Raw genomic sequence first — 20,384 nt, forward strand, 5'->3', positions numbered from 1 at the left:
CTCCTCTTTGTGGCTGAAAAAGAATTTGAAATCCGATGATATTACTCCGATAGATGTTTGGCCTTTTCTGTTGCAATGGGAAGTAAATCCTGTTCTCAAGGAGTATTGAGTCCAAATATCATTCATAAGAATGAATCCAAAGCATAACACCAAAGAATCATGATATTTGATGTGAATCTCTTCAAACACCAGAAGGACGAAATCAAAGGAGATTTCAGAAAGGTTATTTCTCTCCACATTATGGAAATGTCCTAATGACTTTGTTCGTGCTCTGGAGAATTCATGAACAATTTGGGTTTCTTTACGCACTTTTAAAAAACAATAATTATCAAACACTGAATGAATGAATGAATGATCGTTTTAAGGCCATTTTTCCCCGCGAGAGCGGGGGTTAGCCTTGCGGCCCCATGACAATCATGGTTCCCTGTTTGAGGCAATGTTTTTATGGCCGGATGCCCTTCCTGGCGCCAACCCTTGGTCACGCTCTTACGATGCGCAGGGATACGGTGTACCTATTCTAAATCGGGGTACACACCATGATCATTCATCCCAGCAAGCTGGTGCTCAATTTGCCGACCTCGGAAGGATGACAGGCTGAGTCAACCCCCCTGGCGTTAATTCAGCGATCGACCAGGATTCGTACCCAGGATCCTAGGATCCCAAGCCAGCACCCTAACCGCTAAGCCAACACCAGGCTTAATTATCAAACACTGAAGGCAAATATTTTATTACCTTTACTTTTTAAGTTCCAGCCTGGTGTTGGCTTAGCGGTTAGGGTGCGGGCTTGGGATCCTCGGATCGAATCCCGGTCCGATCGCTGAATTAACATTAGGGGGGTTGACTCAGCCTGTCATCCTTCCGAGGTCGGCAAATTGAGTACCAGCTCACTGGTAATTCCCTGTGTGTCGCAAGAGGCGACTAAAAGGGTTGGCGGCAGGAAGGGCATCCGGCTGTAAAACATTGCTTCAAAAAGGGGACCACGGTGCCCAAAAAAGGCCAACCCTCACTCTGTGGGGAAAAATGGCCTCCAAATGTGGTTCTTTACTTTTTAAGTTCTCACGATCACCAATATTTTAATATCATATTAGATGATGAGCCCCTAACGGAAACTCGTTTTGGCCTATAAAGGTAGTTCAGGAAAGGCGTTTATCTACTGCCTGATAATGGCGATTTTGAAAATACTGCTTAATTCATGGATCAGAGATTTTCGCAAACTCGTAGATCCGTCTGACAAGGGCAGCCTCACACAATTTCAAAGACTGATAGCTTGCCCTGAAGGTGTGCTGCAGTTTCACTAAGCTTCTTGGCAGAAAGTCACAAATGATAGCACAGAGTGGGTGACAAAGGATGGCGAAGGCACGCTCAGCCACTGAAATACTGACCCCGGTGGCCCAACACGTTACTTTCGGAGGAAATGCTTCAAATACAGTTTCTGCCTTTACATATCGAATGTTGTTCGGGTGACAAACTCGGGATATTTGTTCAGTTCACCATTTTGCATTAACCGAAGAGCATCGTTTCGTCGTAGTTATTACCTCCGCCACTGAAGGTGGATAGAGGTTAAGTTTTCACCTTGTCTGTTTGTCTGTTTGTGACCAGTATATGAAAAATTTGTAGACAGATTCTAACGAAATTTGGTGGAGAGTATGGGTATGTCACAAAGCTGAAATGTTTAGAGTTTGGTGAAGATCCGGGTCTGGATATAGATCCGATAATTTTTTAAATGATTCTTCACTATTGAGAGATATGGGGGAAAAAAATGTATGTCACGATATCTCAAAAAGTTGTGGACAGATTCGAACAAAACATGGTGGACAATGTTAGTTAGGTGTGTGATCAGGAGGAGTTGAACTAATTTTTGTGAAGATTCGAATCCGGATCCGGATCAGAGGAATTTTTAATGTTTTTAAAATGATTCTTCACCATTGAGTGATTCAATCCAAATCACTTATAAAGACAAGGCCAAAAATGATACATAGCATGATATTTCAAAAGTTTTAGATGACATGACAAAATTCAGTGGACGAGTTGGTTTGTTGACAAGAACAAGCCCATTAGATTTTGGTTCAGGTCCGAATCCAGATCGGGCCTATCTGTGGGATACAAAATGTAAACTGTTCAGCCCGGCGGAGGTATCCTCTCTACCGAGTGCCGTTCTAGTTACAGATATTTTATTACTGGAACGTGGTGGCTTCTTTTTTTTTTACTTCAAATTATTGGAGGCACGTAATCTTACGCATATATCCTCTCGCTCTCCCAGTGCAAGTTAATTCTGGGGGGGCGCATGTAGCGGTTACCGGAAGCATACACAATCACCTTGCACCGGCCGATGACGCAACCGGCGAGCGGTTACTTGTCCGGACTCGCCCGGACGTGTCCAGACTTGCCTTTCCCAGGCGAACACTTGACTTGCATACCACGCCCCGTTGAGAGGCGTGGCTTACCTATTTGCATACCACGCCCCGCCTGAGAGGCGTAGCTTTTGTGTGTTGAACTTGACATATAAATTGCCGCCCGTGCGATCGGCTGATTCAATGCTTTTGAGTTCTTTCGAGTGAGCTGGAAATAAATAGCTCAGTGAAACTGAGCGTTACTGATTACTGAGAAAACGCAATCAGCGTTACTGATTGTTGTTTTGCAGCATGTCAGGCGTACAAATTAGGTTATCCGATTACTATTTTGAGTTTGGGTTTTCTTATTTAATTTTGTTTGCTGCAGTTGCGGTTTGCAGTATTTCTGGAAGCATGGTAGTGCCACTAAAGCAGTGCCCCCTGTAGGTTAGGGCAGGAATTTGTCATTTGTTCAGGGTGACCATGCGAGTTACCCTCACCAGATGAGACGGTATTGCATTTGAGTCCGTTTGCTTGTTTCTCATCCTGGCTGTTTGTCCGCACAGAATAAATATGATTTTCTCTGCAACCGTTGGTCCGATTGACAGGAAAATTTCACCATGGGTGCAACTCCACCTGTGTAATCTTTTTATGATAATTATGACGTCATATGTCACGTGGTTCGGCCGCCATCTTGGAAAAACCGAAAAACGTGGCACCTCCATATCTCCAAAAGCGCTCAATAGAAAAAATTGAGACATGGCTCATTGTAAAGAACTCTCCATGTGGAATATAATATGTTAATGATGATGTCATAGGTGCCTCCATTATGACGTCATAATTTGACAAGTACAAAACGTCATCCGATCAAGATGAAATTTCTTGAGCATAATCTAGGAATAAATTAGTGGAGAAAAAAATGATGATGACGTCATCGGTCACGTGGTTCGGCCGCCATTTTTGTTTTAACACAAAAGCCTTAAAAACCACTGAAAATACATCCTGGCGAGGGTTTGCAATCGCTGATTGCTCTTTCTTGTTTGCCTTTTCTATACAAAGGACACCGTGGGATCTGTGAAATACCAGGATTACCGTTTATAGCTGAGTCGAGATTCAAACTCAGGTTAAACAGCTCAGAAGCTCGTGTTTTTCTTATGATGGTCGAGTATCACAGCGTATGCCAAGGTGTTACAGGCATTGTTACCCTCTAAACTATAAAATGCAATAGCTCACAAATGAAGCTGTTTGCAGGATAATGTGAGCCTCTTCTGTTGGTGACTTAAATTACTGGCATTAAAGCATCATGGTCAAATATTGGATATAGAGAGCTGTGGATTTTGAAAAATAATCAAAAATCAAGAGAACTCTTTGACACTTGTAAATGTTCGACATAACATGATTCTTCGGAAGAATTCCTTAACGGGTCATTTAAACACAAGCTCTTATGTCTTCCCCCGCTACTGTGTACATAGCATACGTCTGGCGGAACGTTCACACATGCCTCCTTGAAGTTGTTATGTCTATATGTGGCAAGGATATTTAAAACCCACAAATTCGACCATCACATAACGGATGAACAAAGCTGCAGAAAAGCAATGCTTTTGGAATTATTGTGGCAACTGCTTTTCCTCTGGGAAATCTCAATGCTTTGTTTGCTTCTGGCTTGTGAAAACCAGCTTTTTTGTTAAGATAATGAAAGGTAATCTAATTCAGCAGGACACAGCATATGGTAGAGATCTCCGTGGGCATTATGATGGACCACCATCCAAAAGTGGCAGTGATCATGATCACATTGATTTTCACAAGATCATCCCAAGCCTGTAGAGAGTAGCGTTTCCATCTCAATGGTGTCATAAACAGGACAACATAGTCGGTGGTCAAAATGAAATATGTTGTTGTTGTTGTTGTTGTTTTAATGGCCCTTCCAGATGAAACTAGTGTAAAAGGAGTACCCATAACTTAAAGCCAAACAACACCATGCATGCAATTGCACTGAGAACACAATCATCTCCATTCTCAAGAAGCAAAAGTAGAAATTCACCAGAAATAGAGAATGATTAGGAAGCAAGTATAAAGACAAGATGAAAAAGAAGAATAGCAGAGAGAATAAAAGAATGGCCAGCAAATATAATTAATGTTACACAATCCCTGCATTTCATTCCAATAAGGAATTAATACATCACCCGCAACGAAGGATGAATTCAGACAGGATAAAACCTCCACCAAGATGAATCATCGATCCAGGGACAGATCCCCACAGGGCATTACCATGGATCACCCTTTAAAAGGGGGAGTGTGCAATGGTCACATGGATTTTCACAAGTTCACATTAACACCGGTCCTGGGTAGGGCTGTTTCTCTAGACAAACATGGCAATAAAATAAAAGGACTGCTGGCAAATCATAATTTATTGCATGTCTGTGTCTGTTCATGTATGGTTTGTCAGCTCGTCTGCCCACGCAGCCAGAGACAGTTTTGTAATTGTGTGTGTGTGTGTGTGTGTGTGTGTGTGTGTGTGTGTGTGTGTGTGTATATGTGTGTGTGTGTGTGTGCAGGGACATGTATGTGGACAGCCTTGCCCTGCTGACAGTTTTGGCATAAATTGCTCACGGGAGTGCCGGTGCAGAAACGGAGGACATTGTCACCCTGTGAATGGACAGTGTATGTGCGTGCCAGGCTACACTGGTGCAAGGTATGGCCTGGAAGCTCAACAAGTATATGTTCTTAGCACTTACTGGTACCCATGAAAGTTATCATAATAAACCAAAGTGTGCAAAGTTTGACTTCATGCTTGACCAAGCCGTTGAGTCATGCACTCATTGCAATGATTACCTCCGCCACCGAAGATGGATGGAGGTTATGTTTTCACCAACGTCTGTTTGTGTGTCTGTTTGTGTGTCTGTCTGCTTGTTTGTGAACAAGATATCTCAAAAGTCGTGGATTGATTTGGCCGAAATTTGGTGGAGAGGTTGGGTATGTGACAAGGACTAAATGATTATATTTTGCTGAAGATCCAGATTTGGATCTGAGATTTTTTTAAAGTGATTCTTCGCCATTGAGTGATCGGACCAAAAACTATACATAGCACGATATCTAAAAAAGTTGTGATTGACTTGTGACAAAACTTAGTGGATGAGTTGGTAAGATGACAAGAACAAGCCGATTCGATTTTGGTTCAGGTCTGGGAGATCTGACCTGTAGGTGGGATACAAAACGTAAACTATTCAGCCTGGTGGGAGTATGCTCTCTCCCGAGTGCCATTCCAGTTCCAAATGGAATGTCCTAAGTTGAGTGTTACAAAACAATGTTCTACATAGAACTTTGGATTTCAAGTGCGAGAATGCAATGGAACGATTCAGTTAATTGACGAATGCACAAGATACGAGTTGAACTATTGTTGACGTTGAGATGTCACTCACTGCTTTTCATCCTATGTTGAATGACAGATTGAAAAAAATTATTTACCTGTGAAATTTTCCTCGAAAAGGTAAGAAGTGGATGTCGTTTGAACGTGAATCTGATAAAACGGATGAACGTCCCACTCCCAGGAATCCAGTATCTCATTGTTGCATTCCGGCATAAACACCATTCCTGTACAGGAAGAGCCGGTCGCTTCTGCTTCTTGCCGCGTCACATGTGGTCACCTGATATCATGTGCTGTCTACTTATCACATGTTCAGAAAGAGCCAGTCACTTCTGGTGCATGTTGTAAATATCATTCTGGGAAAGAAATGCAACATATCTAGATCTAAGCAAGCACAGTGGATGATCCTCACATGTGTTTGGTCTAATGTTTACATCCTCTAATATTATATCCCTGTACCGAGAACATTGCAGTCTGTGCTAACTTCAAGAAGCTGGTGGAATCATGGATAAGGTGCTTTGGTATTGAATGAAAATCACGTAGAAACATAGAAAATTTTAAAAATAGCTTTATTGATTGATGAGAAGAGGTCAGGGTGACTCTTCTGCTTTGCACGGATGTCAAGAGTCGTGCAAGAGCTGAATGGCAACGATTTTACATCATTGTGAATCATTCAATTGTTTCCCAATTCCGAATCTTGGACTACTTGCTTGTATTAAGCACGGGACAATGTAAAGTGTGGATTTATTAAGGAAGTCGATAAAATCTGGCAAGAAATAAAATCTTCGATCCTTCATCACGGCCAGAAGAATTTAATCGCCCTTTCCTACACGAGCGAAGGAACATTCCTTGGGTTTTCAATAACCGCCATTTGTCAGACTGGACAGACCGAAATCAAACGTCATGCATAACTCATTTTGCCTACACCTCTGGAGGATTCTAAATGACAGGTACGAGCTGGTGTATTTATATAAAAGGACAATGGCAAAACCTTCCATTTTCCTTTAAAATCTATCGAGCTGAACTCTCCATCGATCTCGGAATACTTCAGTGAACCTCGTCTTGATGTTTCCATTCTGGAGACAGGGACTGTAGGTTTTCGCCCTCCCTGAACGACTGAATGATTTATTGCACTATCAAGGTATAATCAGAAGGCGGGCACATGTTTTGCCTGCTAATAAGGTGTTCGGCCTGAAAATGATTCCATTTAGAAAGGAAGAAGTCGTTTTTTCTATGTAGCCGTCGCTTGGAAGGAATATTTTTTCTCCAAAAGCAGAACGTGTTGAATGAAGGACTTCCTACTCCGTCATATTCTGGTAAGTTGGAAGTGCAAGGCATTTCAGCTTATTATTTTTGCACTGGTCAAATCTAGAGCTATTCACTTAGTTGAACTTTCGATAGCGCCAGGAGGATGGTCGGTGCTATGGGCACTGGGAAAACGGAGCTGGACTTTCTCTTTTCAGCAGCAGGCATTGTTACCCTTAAAATATTTGTTTTTTAACTTCCAAGGGACAGTGGACAGCTGAGAGAATAGCTGAGAGAATAGCACACTCGCTTCCGGGGCTTTCTGGCCTGGGTTGGAATCACCGCCCAGCTATACACCGTCATCCTGGTGTCCGCAGGCATCGATGCGTGTGCCATCCATCGGAAGGACATTAAACTGGGTGTCCCGTCTATCAGCATTAATTTGTAGACGCTAGTTATCCCTCGGTATCCTTCGTGTAGATTTAGGCGAGTTATCCCCAGGATCCTGAACAAATTCCTGCACCTTCAGCCGAGTATCCCGTGTCGGAGTGGCCACCCATCGAGGATTCTAACCCCGAGCCACTGCAAGTGCCCCTGCGGCCTTACATGCCTAATGGTGTGGGCAGGGCAAACTAAACAAAACAAAAGGGACAGTGGTTGGATTGTGTTCCAAGACTTTGCAATCTCCCACTAAGTCCAAAGCTCTAGGCTGTTTACATCTGCTTTTCAAATCAACCCACTTTGCTGTCTATGACATTCCATTTCCCTTCACCCTTCATATCTTATTCCACCCAAATTGCACTGCTTTCTCAATTGCGCCAAAGCATGCGCACACAAAAAGACTCCTTTCCAATCGGGAATACGTTTCATTTTGTTTCAATTACACCAGCCTCACGGCAAGGATACTGAAATGTAAGGAAGTGGTGACTAGAATGTAATGGGGTTTTTACCCTCTGCCATTTGTTGGAACCCCTGCCATGATTGTACTTCTAGATCAGGGGTTCTCAACCTTTTTTGTGTTATGGTCCCCTTGGCTCCCAGAGCACATCCCCAGCACCCCTCCTTTTCGCGAGGGTCGAGCGGCGGAGCGTGTGTAAGCAGGCTAGGGGGGTCTGGGGGCATGCCCCCCAGAAATCTTTTGGTTCAAATTACCCCCATGGCCCCCCAGGGGACCATGGCCCCCAGGTTGGAACCGCGGTTCTAGATGAATGGCGTTTAGAGCATTGAAGTTCCAGATTGTAGGCAATGAATGGGTTCATGAATATGTATCGGGGTCCCTTTCGATATTGAAATATTTAAGTAACTGACAGTGAATCAATGCGTTGCGTTTTGGGAAATCGTCCAGCTGCCGAAACTTGTGTAAGTAGAGAAAATTTGAGCGGTGCGTAAGCAATGTGTGAGGCTTGTCTTGTACACCTTTCCATTGAAAAATGCAGACGTACGAGGCATTGTGGGTGTGAAAGTTTTCATCCTCCATCATTTCCCATAACTTGTTTTTAAAATGCCATCACAGCACCGCACAAAGTGTTGATTTGGGAGTTCGGACCTGGTTTTCAGTGAATGGCTCACCAATGGAGGATTTTGCTCCTTTTCAGGTGTCAAGAAGAGTGTCCCGTTGGACTTTTTGGACAGAATTGCGGACAGAGCTGTGATTGTGCAAATGGAGGGAAATGCTTTCCCGCCGATGGTCACTGTTTGTGCAAACCGGGATTTGTTGGACTGCGATGCTTACAGCGAGCCTGCCCGGAAGGCACGTATGGCATTGCTTGTGAGCAGACCTGTTCATGCCACTTGGAGAACACCCTCAGGTGAGGAGATGAAGGGGCTTGAGTTTTTAATGGATAGTCCTAGGCTACGACCACTGGTTCAGGTGATGAGGCAAATGCTTAATGCCATCCTGATGTCAATTGTATCCTTGCGGACATTTTGAAATATGAGAGTCTTAAGTTTGGGCGGAATAATTTTGCCGCAAAATTATGGCGGTGTTGTTGGCACAGCTGCAAGCAGCACGGGAGAGCGAATGCAGCAGACTGGCAGCCAGTCTGTCACAGCGGGAAGTGAATTGAAGCAGGATTGCAGTGTGACCTCCAGACCTCTGGCTTTTAGAAAGAAACAGAATTGTCATGATACTTGGGTTTGGATGTAGACGGGGTGATCTTTTGAAGAGCCTGCTGCTCTGGGCTTTGTGCCGAGCTCTGAAAGTCTCACTTAAGCCCCATTGCAGCTGTTCACGATCTATCCATGAGTCACAGCAGCCATGTTCTTCGGTAGAAAGGCATTTTCTAAAATGTAATTTGTGAACAAAACCTGCAATTTCTGCCCAGGTGGTCTCAAGAACAGTCGGTTCCATTATTTCAAGCCCTCTCACCATATCGGAAATTTTGTGATGCTTCAGCGATTTCTACTCAATAAGTATGATGATTCAGAATTAGTTCTGCAGATTTCGTTTTATTGATTAACTGGGGCGTAGTTTGATTTATGGCCTTGGGTTTTCCCGCTGCAATTTTAATGATTAATGGAACATAAGCATGCTTGGTTTGTGAGGTTACAAGGCCAGATGACCACGTGAAAAGCCTTTCGTGTGTTGCTCGGGTCGTTGTAGGTAATCGAGTTGCTGGGAGGCAATGACGCCAGCCTCAAATGCTTTACCCATCTCAGATTCCATTCGTGTTTGAACCATTATTTCATAATCCAGTCGACAACACGTGGAAAGTGGTGCAATTAACATAACTTAACACGTCATTGTAGACGGATTTTTGCAATCGCTTCTGTGTGTCTGTCCGGGCCGTAACTTTTTTTTTTGGAACAATTTGAGCTTTTGTCATCAAATTTCCAAAAAATATTTATTTTGAGAATCTGGAGAAGCTAAACTAATAATTAGGTCAAAGGTCAGCATCACATAAAATCATCCAATTTCATCCAATCGACATGAAATTTTAAGAATTTGTATATTGGGTCACTGAATTGGTTCACCAATCAAAAGCTAGAAGCCGACTGCTTTTTTTTTATCAAAAGGTCAAAGGTCAAGGTTGCATAAAATCGTCAATTTTTTGGTAATTTTTTTTAGCTATTTTCATCATGTTTAGCCTACATAGGAAGAAGTCTGAATAAAAAGCGGACACGGACAGGCATTGCATTTTCAGATGCTTTCTAGTTACCCTTGCCAGAGAATTTAGTTGTTTGTTTGTTTTAGTTAAAAAGGTCAAAGGTCAAGGTTACCTAAAATCACCAATTTTCACCCGATGTACCTGAAATTTTAAGAATTTGCATATTGGGTCACTGAATTGGTTCACTAATCAAAAGCTAGAAGCCGACTGCTTTTTTTTGATCAAAAGGTCAAAGGTCAAGGTTGCATAAAATCGTCAATTTTTTGGTAATTTTTTTTAGCTATTTTCATCATGTTTAGCCTACATAGGAAGAAGTCTGAATAAAAAGCGGACACGGACAGGCATTGCATTTTCAGATGCTTTCTAGTTACCCTTGTCAGAGAATTTGGTTGTTTGTTTGTTTTAGTTAAAAAGGTCAAAGGTCAAGGTTACCTAAAATCACCAATTTTCACCCGATGTACCTGAAATTTTAAGAATTTGCATATTGGGTCACTGAATTGGTTCACTAATCAAAAGCTAGAAGCCGCCTGCTTTTTTTTAATCAAAAGGTCAAAGGTCAAGGTTGCATAAAATCGTCAATTTTTTGGTAATTTTTTATAGCTATTTTCATCATGTTTAGCCTACATAGGAAGAAGTCTGAATAAAAAGCGGACACGGACAGGCATTGCATTTTCAGATGCTTTCTAGTTACCCTTGTCAGAGAATTTGGTTGTTTGTTTGTTTGTCTGCACAGAACTTGAGTATGCTTTTCTCTGCAACCGTTGTTCCGACTGACAATAGATTTTCACTGTAGGAGTGCCTCCTCCTGTATACATTTTTAAAATGATAATTATGACGTCAAAAATCACGTGGTATGGGCGCCATCTTGAAAAAACCTATAAACGTTGCACCTCTATATCTCCGAAACCGCTCTATGGAAAAAAAATCACAATATGGCTCATTGTCAAGTACTCCCCATGCGGAACAACATATATTCATGATTATGTCATTGGTGCCTTCATTATGAAGTCATAATTAGACAAGTAGAACGCTTGATCCGATCAGTTTTAAATTTCTTGAGTATGATCTACACAGATTGCACTGGAGAATTAAATTGATGACATCATGGGTCACGTGGTTTGGCAGCCATATTGTGTTGAACATAAATCTACGTCATCAATAAACCGCACTAACATAGCAGCTAATACACACCACACAAAATACACCACACAGACACGTTCTGGCGAGGGTCTGCGATCTCTGATTGCTCTTTCTTGTTTGTTTTCGTTTTATCTTTGACTACTTGTGATTTGATTTTTTACTCTCTGTTAATTTAATTACCTTCGCAAAAGCGGAAGGTTATGTTTTGATCGCTGTGTATTTATTTGTATGTCTGTGTGTGTGTGTGTATGTTATTCGCATAACTCAAAAAGTATTCAACCGAATTGCATGAAATTTGGTGGGATGATTGGTTATTATACGGGACACATTTGATTAGATTTTGGGAGCAATCGGGTCAAAGGTCAAGGTCAAGGTCACGAAAAGGTCAAAATCGTATTTTTGTTGTTCTGTTCCCTACACTCCCATGCCAAGTACAGAACAGTAGCTGCGGCGAAGGTATGCGCTCTACCGAGTGCCCGTTCTAGTTTCTTGTTATTTCTGGAGTTTAACAATGACAAGCTGAAGCTAACAGGACACCTCAGAGGAGGGGTGATCACCTTTGACCTGTGTTGTCTGGGTTCTACTCCGAGGCAACTATAAATTTGCCACCCTGCTGATTACAGGCAGGAGTCCGAACCAAAGTGTACAATGTTCATGAGAAGGATGTTAAGGCAGTTTTCCTGTTTGATAGCATTCTCTGGGAAATGGTAAAGATCGCACAAATTACATTTTATAAAATAATAAATAAATAAATAAATAATCGGCCATTATATCCCAGCACTCTGACCATATTCTATATTCGTGCTCTCCTCTAAGGAGGGAGATAAGTATCCTGTATCAGCAGCACAGTTGAACCCCCAGTAATTATTCAACCCGCAACAGTCATCGTGTTATTTTGTGTGTAGCACATGGCTGTGTGCAGCCCCATTGGCTGAGGGGGTGCGGCTTTGCTGCTGATGCAATGCCCCCGGTAGGTTAGAGCTGTAATTTGTAACACTAGGGCATGCCCGTACTATATCTATATCTAAAATTATATCCCCCCCCCCTCTATTTACATGAAATGGTTTGGTCCAAAGCGAACGGCTTGCGAGTACGGTGACAATCCCCCCCCTCTATTTACATGAAATGGTTTGGTCCATTCGCAAAGCCAAAGCGAACGGCAGTTACGAATCGCAGTTACGATGAATCGCAAAGTAGTTTTAATTAGTTTTAAAACATAGTTTAACGCCAACATAGTTTGCCAACGTGAAATAAATGAATACGCTCTCAAATGTGCCGTCCGAGGCAGAGTCTGTTCGCCACGTTCGGCACACGTGATAACTCGCTGCTCTCTGATTGGTTGAATCGTTTTTTGGACATAGCTCGGTAACTACTTGTCCGATTAATATGAAACCTTGAAAAGGCACATCCTCGGGTCCCCAGCAATATACCTGGCAAGTTTCAAGTATATCGGACCGGTAGTTGTCGAGAAACAGCGGTCGCATACACACACACACACACACACACAGACAGAGATTAGTGGAATTATAGATAGATGTTCAGGGTGCCGGCGATGGCTTGCCTCTTCTTCGCTAAGGATACCGTGGGATCTTTAATGCCCACCAACTAATGCTGGCAGACGGCTTGCCCCCAGCAGCAGTCAGGCGCTGCATATGCAAGAAGAGAAGTAGAAGAGGGTATAAGAAAGTACAAGAAGAAAACTATAAGAATCTTATTGTAAGAAGAATAAGAAGATGGCATGCCCATTGGTAAAACAAACAGCTCTCTTTTGTGTTTTGTTGAGTCCAAGGCAGCATTTTATATCAAGAAACATGATAACAAATGGGGAAAATAAATTACAAAACCACAGACTTGCCAAACGTCCTTCCTCTTATTCCCCCCGCCCCCCCCCCCCCTCAAATTGATAACATAATAAAATGTTTGTTTATTTTCTTATTACCCTTGCTGAAAATTATTTCAGCTGGGCCCCTTTATTTTTTTTATTTTTTTTGTATACAGGATCGAGGCTCGTGAAAGAGCTAATATTTATCACACAAAAAATCAAACAGACACACAAAACATATAATAAGGGGAGCGGTAGACAAGATGGGGAGAGATGGGGAATCACACAAACATAACATTTGAGAGCAGGGACATCGGGAGATCTGTGGGAGTTAGAGGGCCTGGGGGGAGGAGGCGTGGGAAGGTGGGTGTAAAGTGTGTGCACAAGGGGGTGGGAGAAGTAAAAACACAAGGACACTGCAAGGACTTCCAGGAAAGAAGTTGGAATTTCAAAAAAGTGGATCTGGGGTGAAATTAGCGGGGGTAGAAAAGATCAAGGTGTTGCATGGGGGAAGATAAGAGATGGGGGTGAACAGCTGTTCTAAAGACCTGGAGGGAGGAGTGGGATTGAAGAGAGTGAGGGAGTTTGTTCCAGAGGCAGGAGAAAAGAGGAATGAAGGAGTAGAAGGTGAGCAGAGAGTCTTGATTTTGGCAGATTTTGGCAGCAGAGAGTCAATTGTATAAGATCAACTCCTAAATAATCAAACTGACAGAGAAAGCTATAAAGCTTTGGAATACCACATTGATATAACAGCACTAGCTTGGTGGTGGCGGTGGTGGTTGTGGGTCATATGCAGCCTGTGGCTGCTTGGCTGCATTATTTCTTGGAGCTGCGGCTGTGCCGCTGATGCTATGCTTCCCCCCACCCCCATTTCCATTAAGAACCGGCTTTCAAGGCCATTTTTCCCCGCCGAGAGGGGGATGGCCTTTTTTTGGGCACCATGGGTCCCCTTTTTTTAAGCAATGTTTTACGGCCGGATGCCCTTCCTGCAGCCAAGCCTGTTAGTCACCTCTTGCGACACACAGGGAATTACCAGTGAACTGGTACTCAATTTGCTGTCCTCGGAAGGATGACAGGCTGAGTCAACCCCCCTGGTGTTAATTCAGCGTTCGACCGGGATTCGAACCGGGGATCCTAGGATCCCAAGCCCACACCCTAACCGCTAAGCCAACACCAGGCTTCCCCATTTCCAGTAAGCTGGTACTCATTTTGCCGACCTCGTAAGGATGACAAGCTGAGTCAATCCACCTGGAGTTATATCAACTGCATGACAGGGGCTCAAACTCAGGACACTAAGATCTCAAGCCAGCCACCTTAACTGATAAACCAACAGCAGACATACAGGACACTGATCACGCACACACTGGTACTGGCAATGGGGGGGGGGGGGGCACTGCATAAGCAGCACACCACAATTCCAGAAAAAAAAGTATGCAACTAGCAGCCACAGGCTGCATATGGAACAAAAACATTACAGCACTCCGAAGGAAAGATCGAGATACCAGGAGTCAAGATATACTGCGGGATCTTCCAGGGAGACAGCCTTTCACCCCTCCTGTTTTGCCTGGCACTGGACCCACTGAGCAACTTCCTTACTGAGCAACAACCCACCGAGCAAGGAAATGAATGCACCCTCTGGTTAAATAAGAGAACTTCCAAAGTGACAAGAAAGTTGACACACCAGCTACACATGGATGATATACAGTGCCTTCAGAAAGTGTTCACACCCCTTGACTTTTTCACATTTTGTTATTACAGCCTGAATTTAAAATGGATTAAATTGAGATTTTATTGGTCACCGATCTACACATAATACCCCAAAGTGTCAAGGTTGAATTTTTTAAAGACATTTTAACAAAATAATTAAAAATGAAAAGATAAAATGTCTTGGATCAATGCATATTCAACCCCTTTGGTATGACACTCCAAATTGAGCTCAGGTGCTTCCAATTTCCTTTGATCGTCCTTGCGATGTCTATACAACTTCATTTGAGTCCACCTGTGACCAATTCAATTAATTGGACATGATTTAGAAAGAAACACACCTTTCTACATTAGGTCCCACAGTTGACAGTGCATGTCAGAGCAGAAACTCTACCATGAAGTCCAACAAACTGTCCGTAGCACTCCAAGATAGAATTGTGAGGAGGCATATATCTGGGGGAGGTTATAAAACATTTTCTAGAGTGTTGAAAGTTCCCAAGAGCACAGTGAGCTCCATCATTAGGGAATGAAAAGAATATGGAACTACCCAGACTCTTCCTAAAGCTGGACATCCGACAAAACTGAGAAACCAGGCAAGAAGCACCTTAGTCATGGAGGTGACCAATAACCCAATGACTACTCTGATAGAACTACAGAGTTCTTTGGCTGAGATAGGAGAAGCTGTCGAAGGACAACAGTCTCTGTAGCACTTCGCAAATCTAAGCTTTATGGGAGAGTGGCCAGACAAGCCAATTCTGAGAAAAAGGCACATGAGAACATGCCTGGTGTTTGCAAAAAAGGCACGTGAAAGACTGAGAGCATGAGGCAAAACATTCTGTGATCTGATGGGACAAAAAACTCTTTGGCCTGATTTCAAAGCGCTATGTCTGGCGGAAACCGAGTACAGCTCATCACCCATCTAACACCATCACTACCATGAAGCATGGTGGTGGCAGCATCATGCTATGGGGATGCTTTTTAGTGGCAGTGACTGGGAGACTTGTAAGGATAGAGAGAACAATGAATGGAGCCAAAAACAGGCAAATCCTTGAGGAGAACCTGCTTCAAAGTGCAAAAGACCTTAAACTGCGGTGAAGATTTTCATTCCAACAGGACAATGACCCAAGCATACAGTCAAAGCAACACTAACATAGCTTCAGAACAAAAATGTGAAAGTCCTTGAGTGGCCGAGCCAAAGCCCAGACCTGAATCACATTGATAAATCTGTGGATATATTTGAAGATTGCTGTTCACTGATGCTACCCATCTAACTTGACAGAGCTTGAGTAAATCTGCAAGGAATAATGGGAGAAACCCTCCAAATCCAGATGTGCAAAGCTGATACAGACATACACAAGAACACTCGAAGCTGTATTCGCTGCCAGACTCTTCTACATTGTATTGATTCAGCAGGGTGGAATACTTATGTAAATTAGATATTTCTGTATTTCACTTTTAATTATTTTGTAAAAAATTCTAAAAATTATTTCCACTCACATTATGGGGTATTATCCATTTCAATTTAATCCATTTTAAAATTAAAAGTAAAATTTTGCACCAAACGACGAAAAATTGGCAGAACAACTCAAATGAGTGAAACGGTAACAACATTCAAATGAAACTCTGGCTCAGCCAACATGCAAATGGAATTTGGTCTCCAAGTGTGCCAAGTACGCATTCGTACAAGGCAGACCAAGAAAAATGGACAACGTAAAAATTGACACAAATACAACAATACAGAAGCTAGACAACGAAGCATCATACAATTACCTTGAAGTAAAATATAGCCACCAAATATGTCACAGACAAATGCGCAAAATAATTACCAAGGAATACCTCAGTAAAACTAGGCTGATCCTGAAAACATACCTATCTCCAAGGAACAAAATCAAAGCCATAAGCCAACTCGCAATACCAGTATTCCAATACAGCTGAGGAATAATAAACTGGCCACAAGCACAAATCAATAAACTTGAAATCAAAACAAGAACGCTCCTCACCATCCACAAAATGTTTGACAAAATTCAATCCATCCTGAGAATGTACCTGCCAAGACGAGAAGGAGGTAGTGGTCTGATGTCACTCTGTGCACTAGGTTGGGTTCCAACAGTAGGATTGACTGAGTATGTGAAAAGTGTGACAGACTACAGAATCCATCCAGTGTAACAGCAAACATGAAGACAACAAACCAGCGAAGGCATCCCTAAACCACTCAGCAAAAAATTCCAAAGACAGGTGTGAATGGAGCATGTCACACATGAAACCAAAGAAACAATGAATACAGCCCCAACGATTACGAAAAAATAAAAATAAAAATATAAAGTGAAATATCAACAGATATACACTGACACCTGGGAAAATGATAAAAGAACAGGAAGGAAAAAAAAGTTAGACAGATTGGGGATTGACAAAGAAGGCTCATTGGAATGGCTAAGAAGAGGTCAGCTCAAATGGAACAGAGAACGAATCATTATAAATGCCCAAGACCAAGGACACTACACCAATGACTCTAAGAAGATTGCAAGCTGAGTCAATTGGACAAGTGTAGGTTCTGCAAGGTAGAAGCAGAAAGTACAAGCCACCTCATTTCGGGATGCAACAAACTCATGTCAGACTAGAATGCCACTCAGTCGAGCGCATACTCCCGCCATGGGTTTAGTTGGAATAATACGTTTTGTTTAACATCCCCTCTCCCCAAAACAATAAATGAAAAAGAAAGTAAGCCCTAACTGTCAGAGAATTAATTTTGATATATCTTGGAATTAGAGGAGAAAAACACCATTTAAGAATAAGAATAAAAGCTTTAATGCAGAAAAACAGAAAAAATCTTTCCCAAAAAAATTTCCAAAAAAAAATCCTGGATCCGGAATAATATCCTGAGCTTCACCAAAAACTAATCAATTCTTCCTTATCCCAAGAGCAATCATCCCACCAACTTTCATCCAAATCCGTTCAGAACTTTTCCAGATATCTTGTTCACGAACACACAAACATACGAACACACACACACACGGACGGACACGATCGAATGCGTTACTCCCTGGCGGCAGTAATAAACCTGAAAATCGCAGAGCCAGACACAGAATTATTTATTTGGTCTGGGAAGCCCATGTGAGGTTTCTTCTTCTTCAGCCTCCCACAACCCTGGGTGAATATGCGATCTTTTTTTTAAAAGTTGGAATTTTGCCAAATCTGTTTTATTCATTTGTTAATAGCCGGCGAAGCCGGTGTTGTGAATGAACGCGTACGTATTATGTTGAAAAGCCAGATGTTGCTGGATCCTTTGATAATTTTGAAGCTTTGACGCACCAAATCACACCATGGATGCCGCCATCTTGCGGATGCGGAAGTATGCATAAACAATTGCGAAAAAGTTCAATTGGAGTTTGTTTCACCCGTCTTTTTTTGTTTCACAATCTTATGTTGAAAACCAGATTTTGCAGGATCCTTTGAGAATTTCGAAGCTTTGACGCACCAAATCGCTCCATGGAGGCCGCCATCTTGCGGATGTGGAAGTATGCATAAACAATTGCGAAAAAGTTCAATAGGAGTTTGTTTCACCCGTCTTTTTTTGATTCACAATCTTATGTTGAAAAGCCAGATTTTGCTGGATCATTTGAGAATTTCGAAGCTTTGACGCACCAAATCGCTCCATGGAGGCCGCCATCTTGCGGATGCGGAAGTATGCATAAAAAATTGCGAAAAAGTTCAATAGGCACCCGCGGAACTACGTAACCTCCGGTTAGTGCACCCTTCGCGGCAACAGTCGCGACTCTGGGGCATTTTCGAATTTTTCCCTTCTTTAGTGGTAGACCTAAAAAGCCGAATTAGGCTTCAATCCCATGCTCCCATGCTCAGTAGGTTTGTCTGATTTATGATGTTGTCCTGCACCTACCGGTATAAGCGGTTTACATAAAGAAAGAAAGCTCGGTTTGATTAACGACAGTCACACATTGCCGTTGAAACGGCGCTATCGTCTGATCTGTCGGCACTGATCTTACTGCAAACTAACTTCTTCTGGTGGAGGAAGCCGCAGTGCCCGGAGAGAACCAGCCCTGACAGCGACTGAAGTTAGAAGACTACACACATACTGTGAAAACGTATGTTAATCCCAGTTAAAATTTCTTAAAATAGGCCCTAAGCTAGCACATCGTATAGTTACTTCCTTAAGCTTCTTGTGACATTTATTGTATGTGGGTATTGGGGAGGACTGTCTGCTCTTCTCTTTTACCAAGTCTTACCAGGTACAGTACCTACTACACCTACCTAATACCAACTACCTAAGCTACTGATGCCATCGTGATGGGTAAAATAGTGGCAAGAGGCTTTGGCTTCGCCGGCTCATTGCGGCTTTGCAGTAGGGTACTAGTATACCTCAGACATTGACAAATCTGGAACTAAGTCTTTATAAGTTCATCAAATAATGACACCGAGAATTACATTCGCTGAGCTGAATGTTGATGTTGAAGTGCGGTGCTACACACACAACTTGCTTGCCAAAGAGGTAGGCCACAACGCGTTTGATAACCAAAAGAGTCTTTATTAAGAAAGCTCAAACTGTAGCACTGGGCGGGCTCGAGCTTGGAGCCCGCATATATGTGCCGGGGCCACGCCTAGTCCCGGGGCGTGGCCGGTCGGTCGATAGGCGGGGCATACCTTCCAGTTCCACGCCTGGACGTTCGCGCCACCTGCTGGTGCGTTGAATTCATGTCCTCTTGCTTGTGTCCGCCACACGTGCCCCCCCCCCCCCCCCAGAATTCCCACGCACATGAAGGGTGAGTTTGCGGGGAAGCCGGATGACCCGGCCGAAACGCCCCCTGGCGATGGGTGCCAGTCTGGGGGGTGATGGGGTGCCGGGGGTCCGACCGCCAGGGGGCGGCCTCGACGCGGAGGAAGAGCTGCTGGCGGGGGTGCGGGGGTCCGACCGCTGGGGGGCGGCCTGGACGCGGAGGCAGAGCCGCTGGCGGGGGGTGGTCCGGATCGAGGTGGGCCGGCTTGAGGCGGTCCACGGAAATGCGATCCGGGGCACCGCCGATGTCGACCGTGAAAAATTTGTCCCCGGTCTCCAACACGCGGAAGGGCCCGTCGTACGGGAGCCGTAGCGGAGCCCGGTGGGCATCGTGCCGGATGAACACGTACTTTGCCGTGCGAAGCTCCGGGGTGACCTGGGAAGGCGGGCAACCGTGGTGTGCTGTTGGCACCGGGGCGAACCTCCGGGCGGTCTCCTGAAGGGCGGAGCGCTGTTGTGCCGCGGACCAAGGAGCCGGGAAGTCGGGGTTAAATTCACCCGGTACCCGCAGTGGTTGCCCGAAGACCAGCTCCGCTGAGGACGTGCGCAGGTCGTCCTTGGGCGCCGTCCTGAGGCCCAGCAGGACCCAGGGGAGTCTGTCGACCCAGCCGCCGTCGCAGAGGCTGGCCCGGAGCGCGGCCTACATGGAGCGATGAAAGCGCTCACACAGGCCATTGGCCTGGGGGTGGTAGGACGTGGTGCGGTGTAGTTTCACCCCGAGCCCTTGCGCCACCGTGGCCCAGAGATCCGAGGTGAACTGGGGGCCGCGGTCGGACGAGATGTCCGAGGGGGCACCGAACCGGGCAACCCAAGTGGCGATAAAGGCTTGCACCACCTCAGCCGCAGACGTCGCCGCCAATGGGACGGCCTCCGGCCACCGTGT

The 20,384-nt window shown here is 44.0% G+C and overlaps 1 protein-coding gene across 1 annotated transcript in view; it reads left to right on the forward strand.

Annotated features, from left to right (window-relative positions):
- The window catches only part of MEGF10 (multiple EGF like domains 10), a 314,701-nt gene that overhangs the window by 147,081 nt on the left and 147,236 nt on the right, over positions 1–20,384 (forward strand). Inside the window, exons 7-8 of the mRNA XM_068109104.2 lie at positions 4,886–5,022; positions 8,535–8,747. Of these exons, the coding sequence (XP_067965205.2) occupies positions 4,886–5,022; positions 8,535–8,747 (350 nt within the window). The remainder of the gene's footprint in view (positions 1–4,885; positions 5,023–8,534; positions 8,748–20,384) is intronic.

Source organism: Myxine glutinosa, chromosome 2, assembly GCF_964187855.1.
Source record: "Myxine glutinosa chromosome 2, kmMyxGlut1.1, whole genome shotgun sequence".
NCBI lineage: Eukaryota > Metazoa > Chordata > Myxini > Myxiniformes > Myxinidae > Myxine > Myxine glutinosa.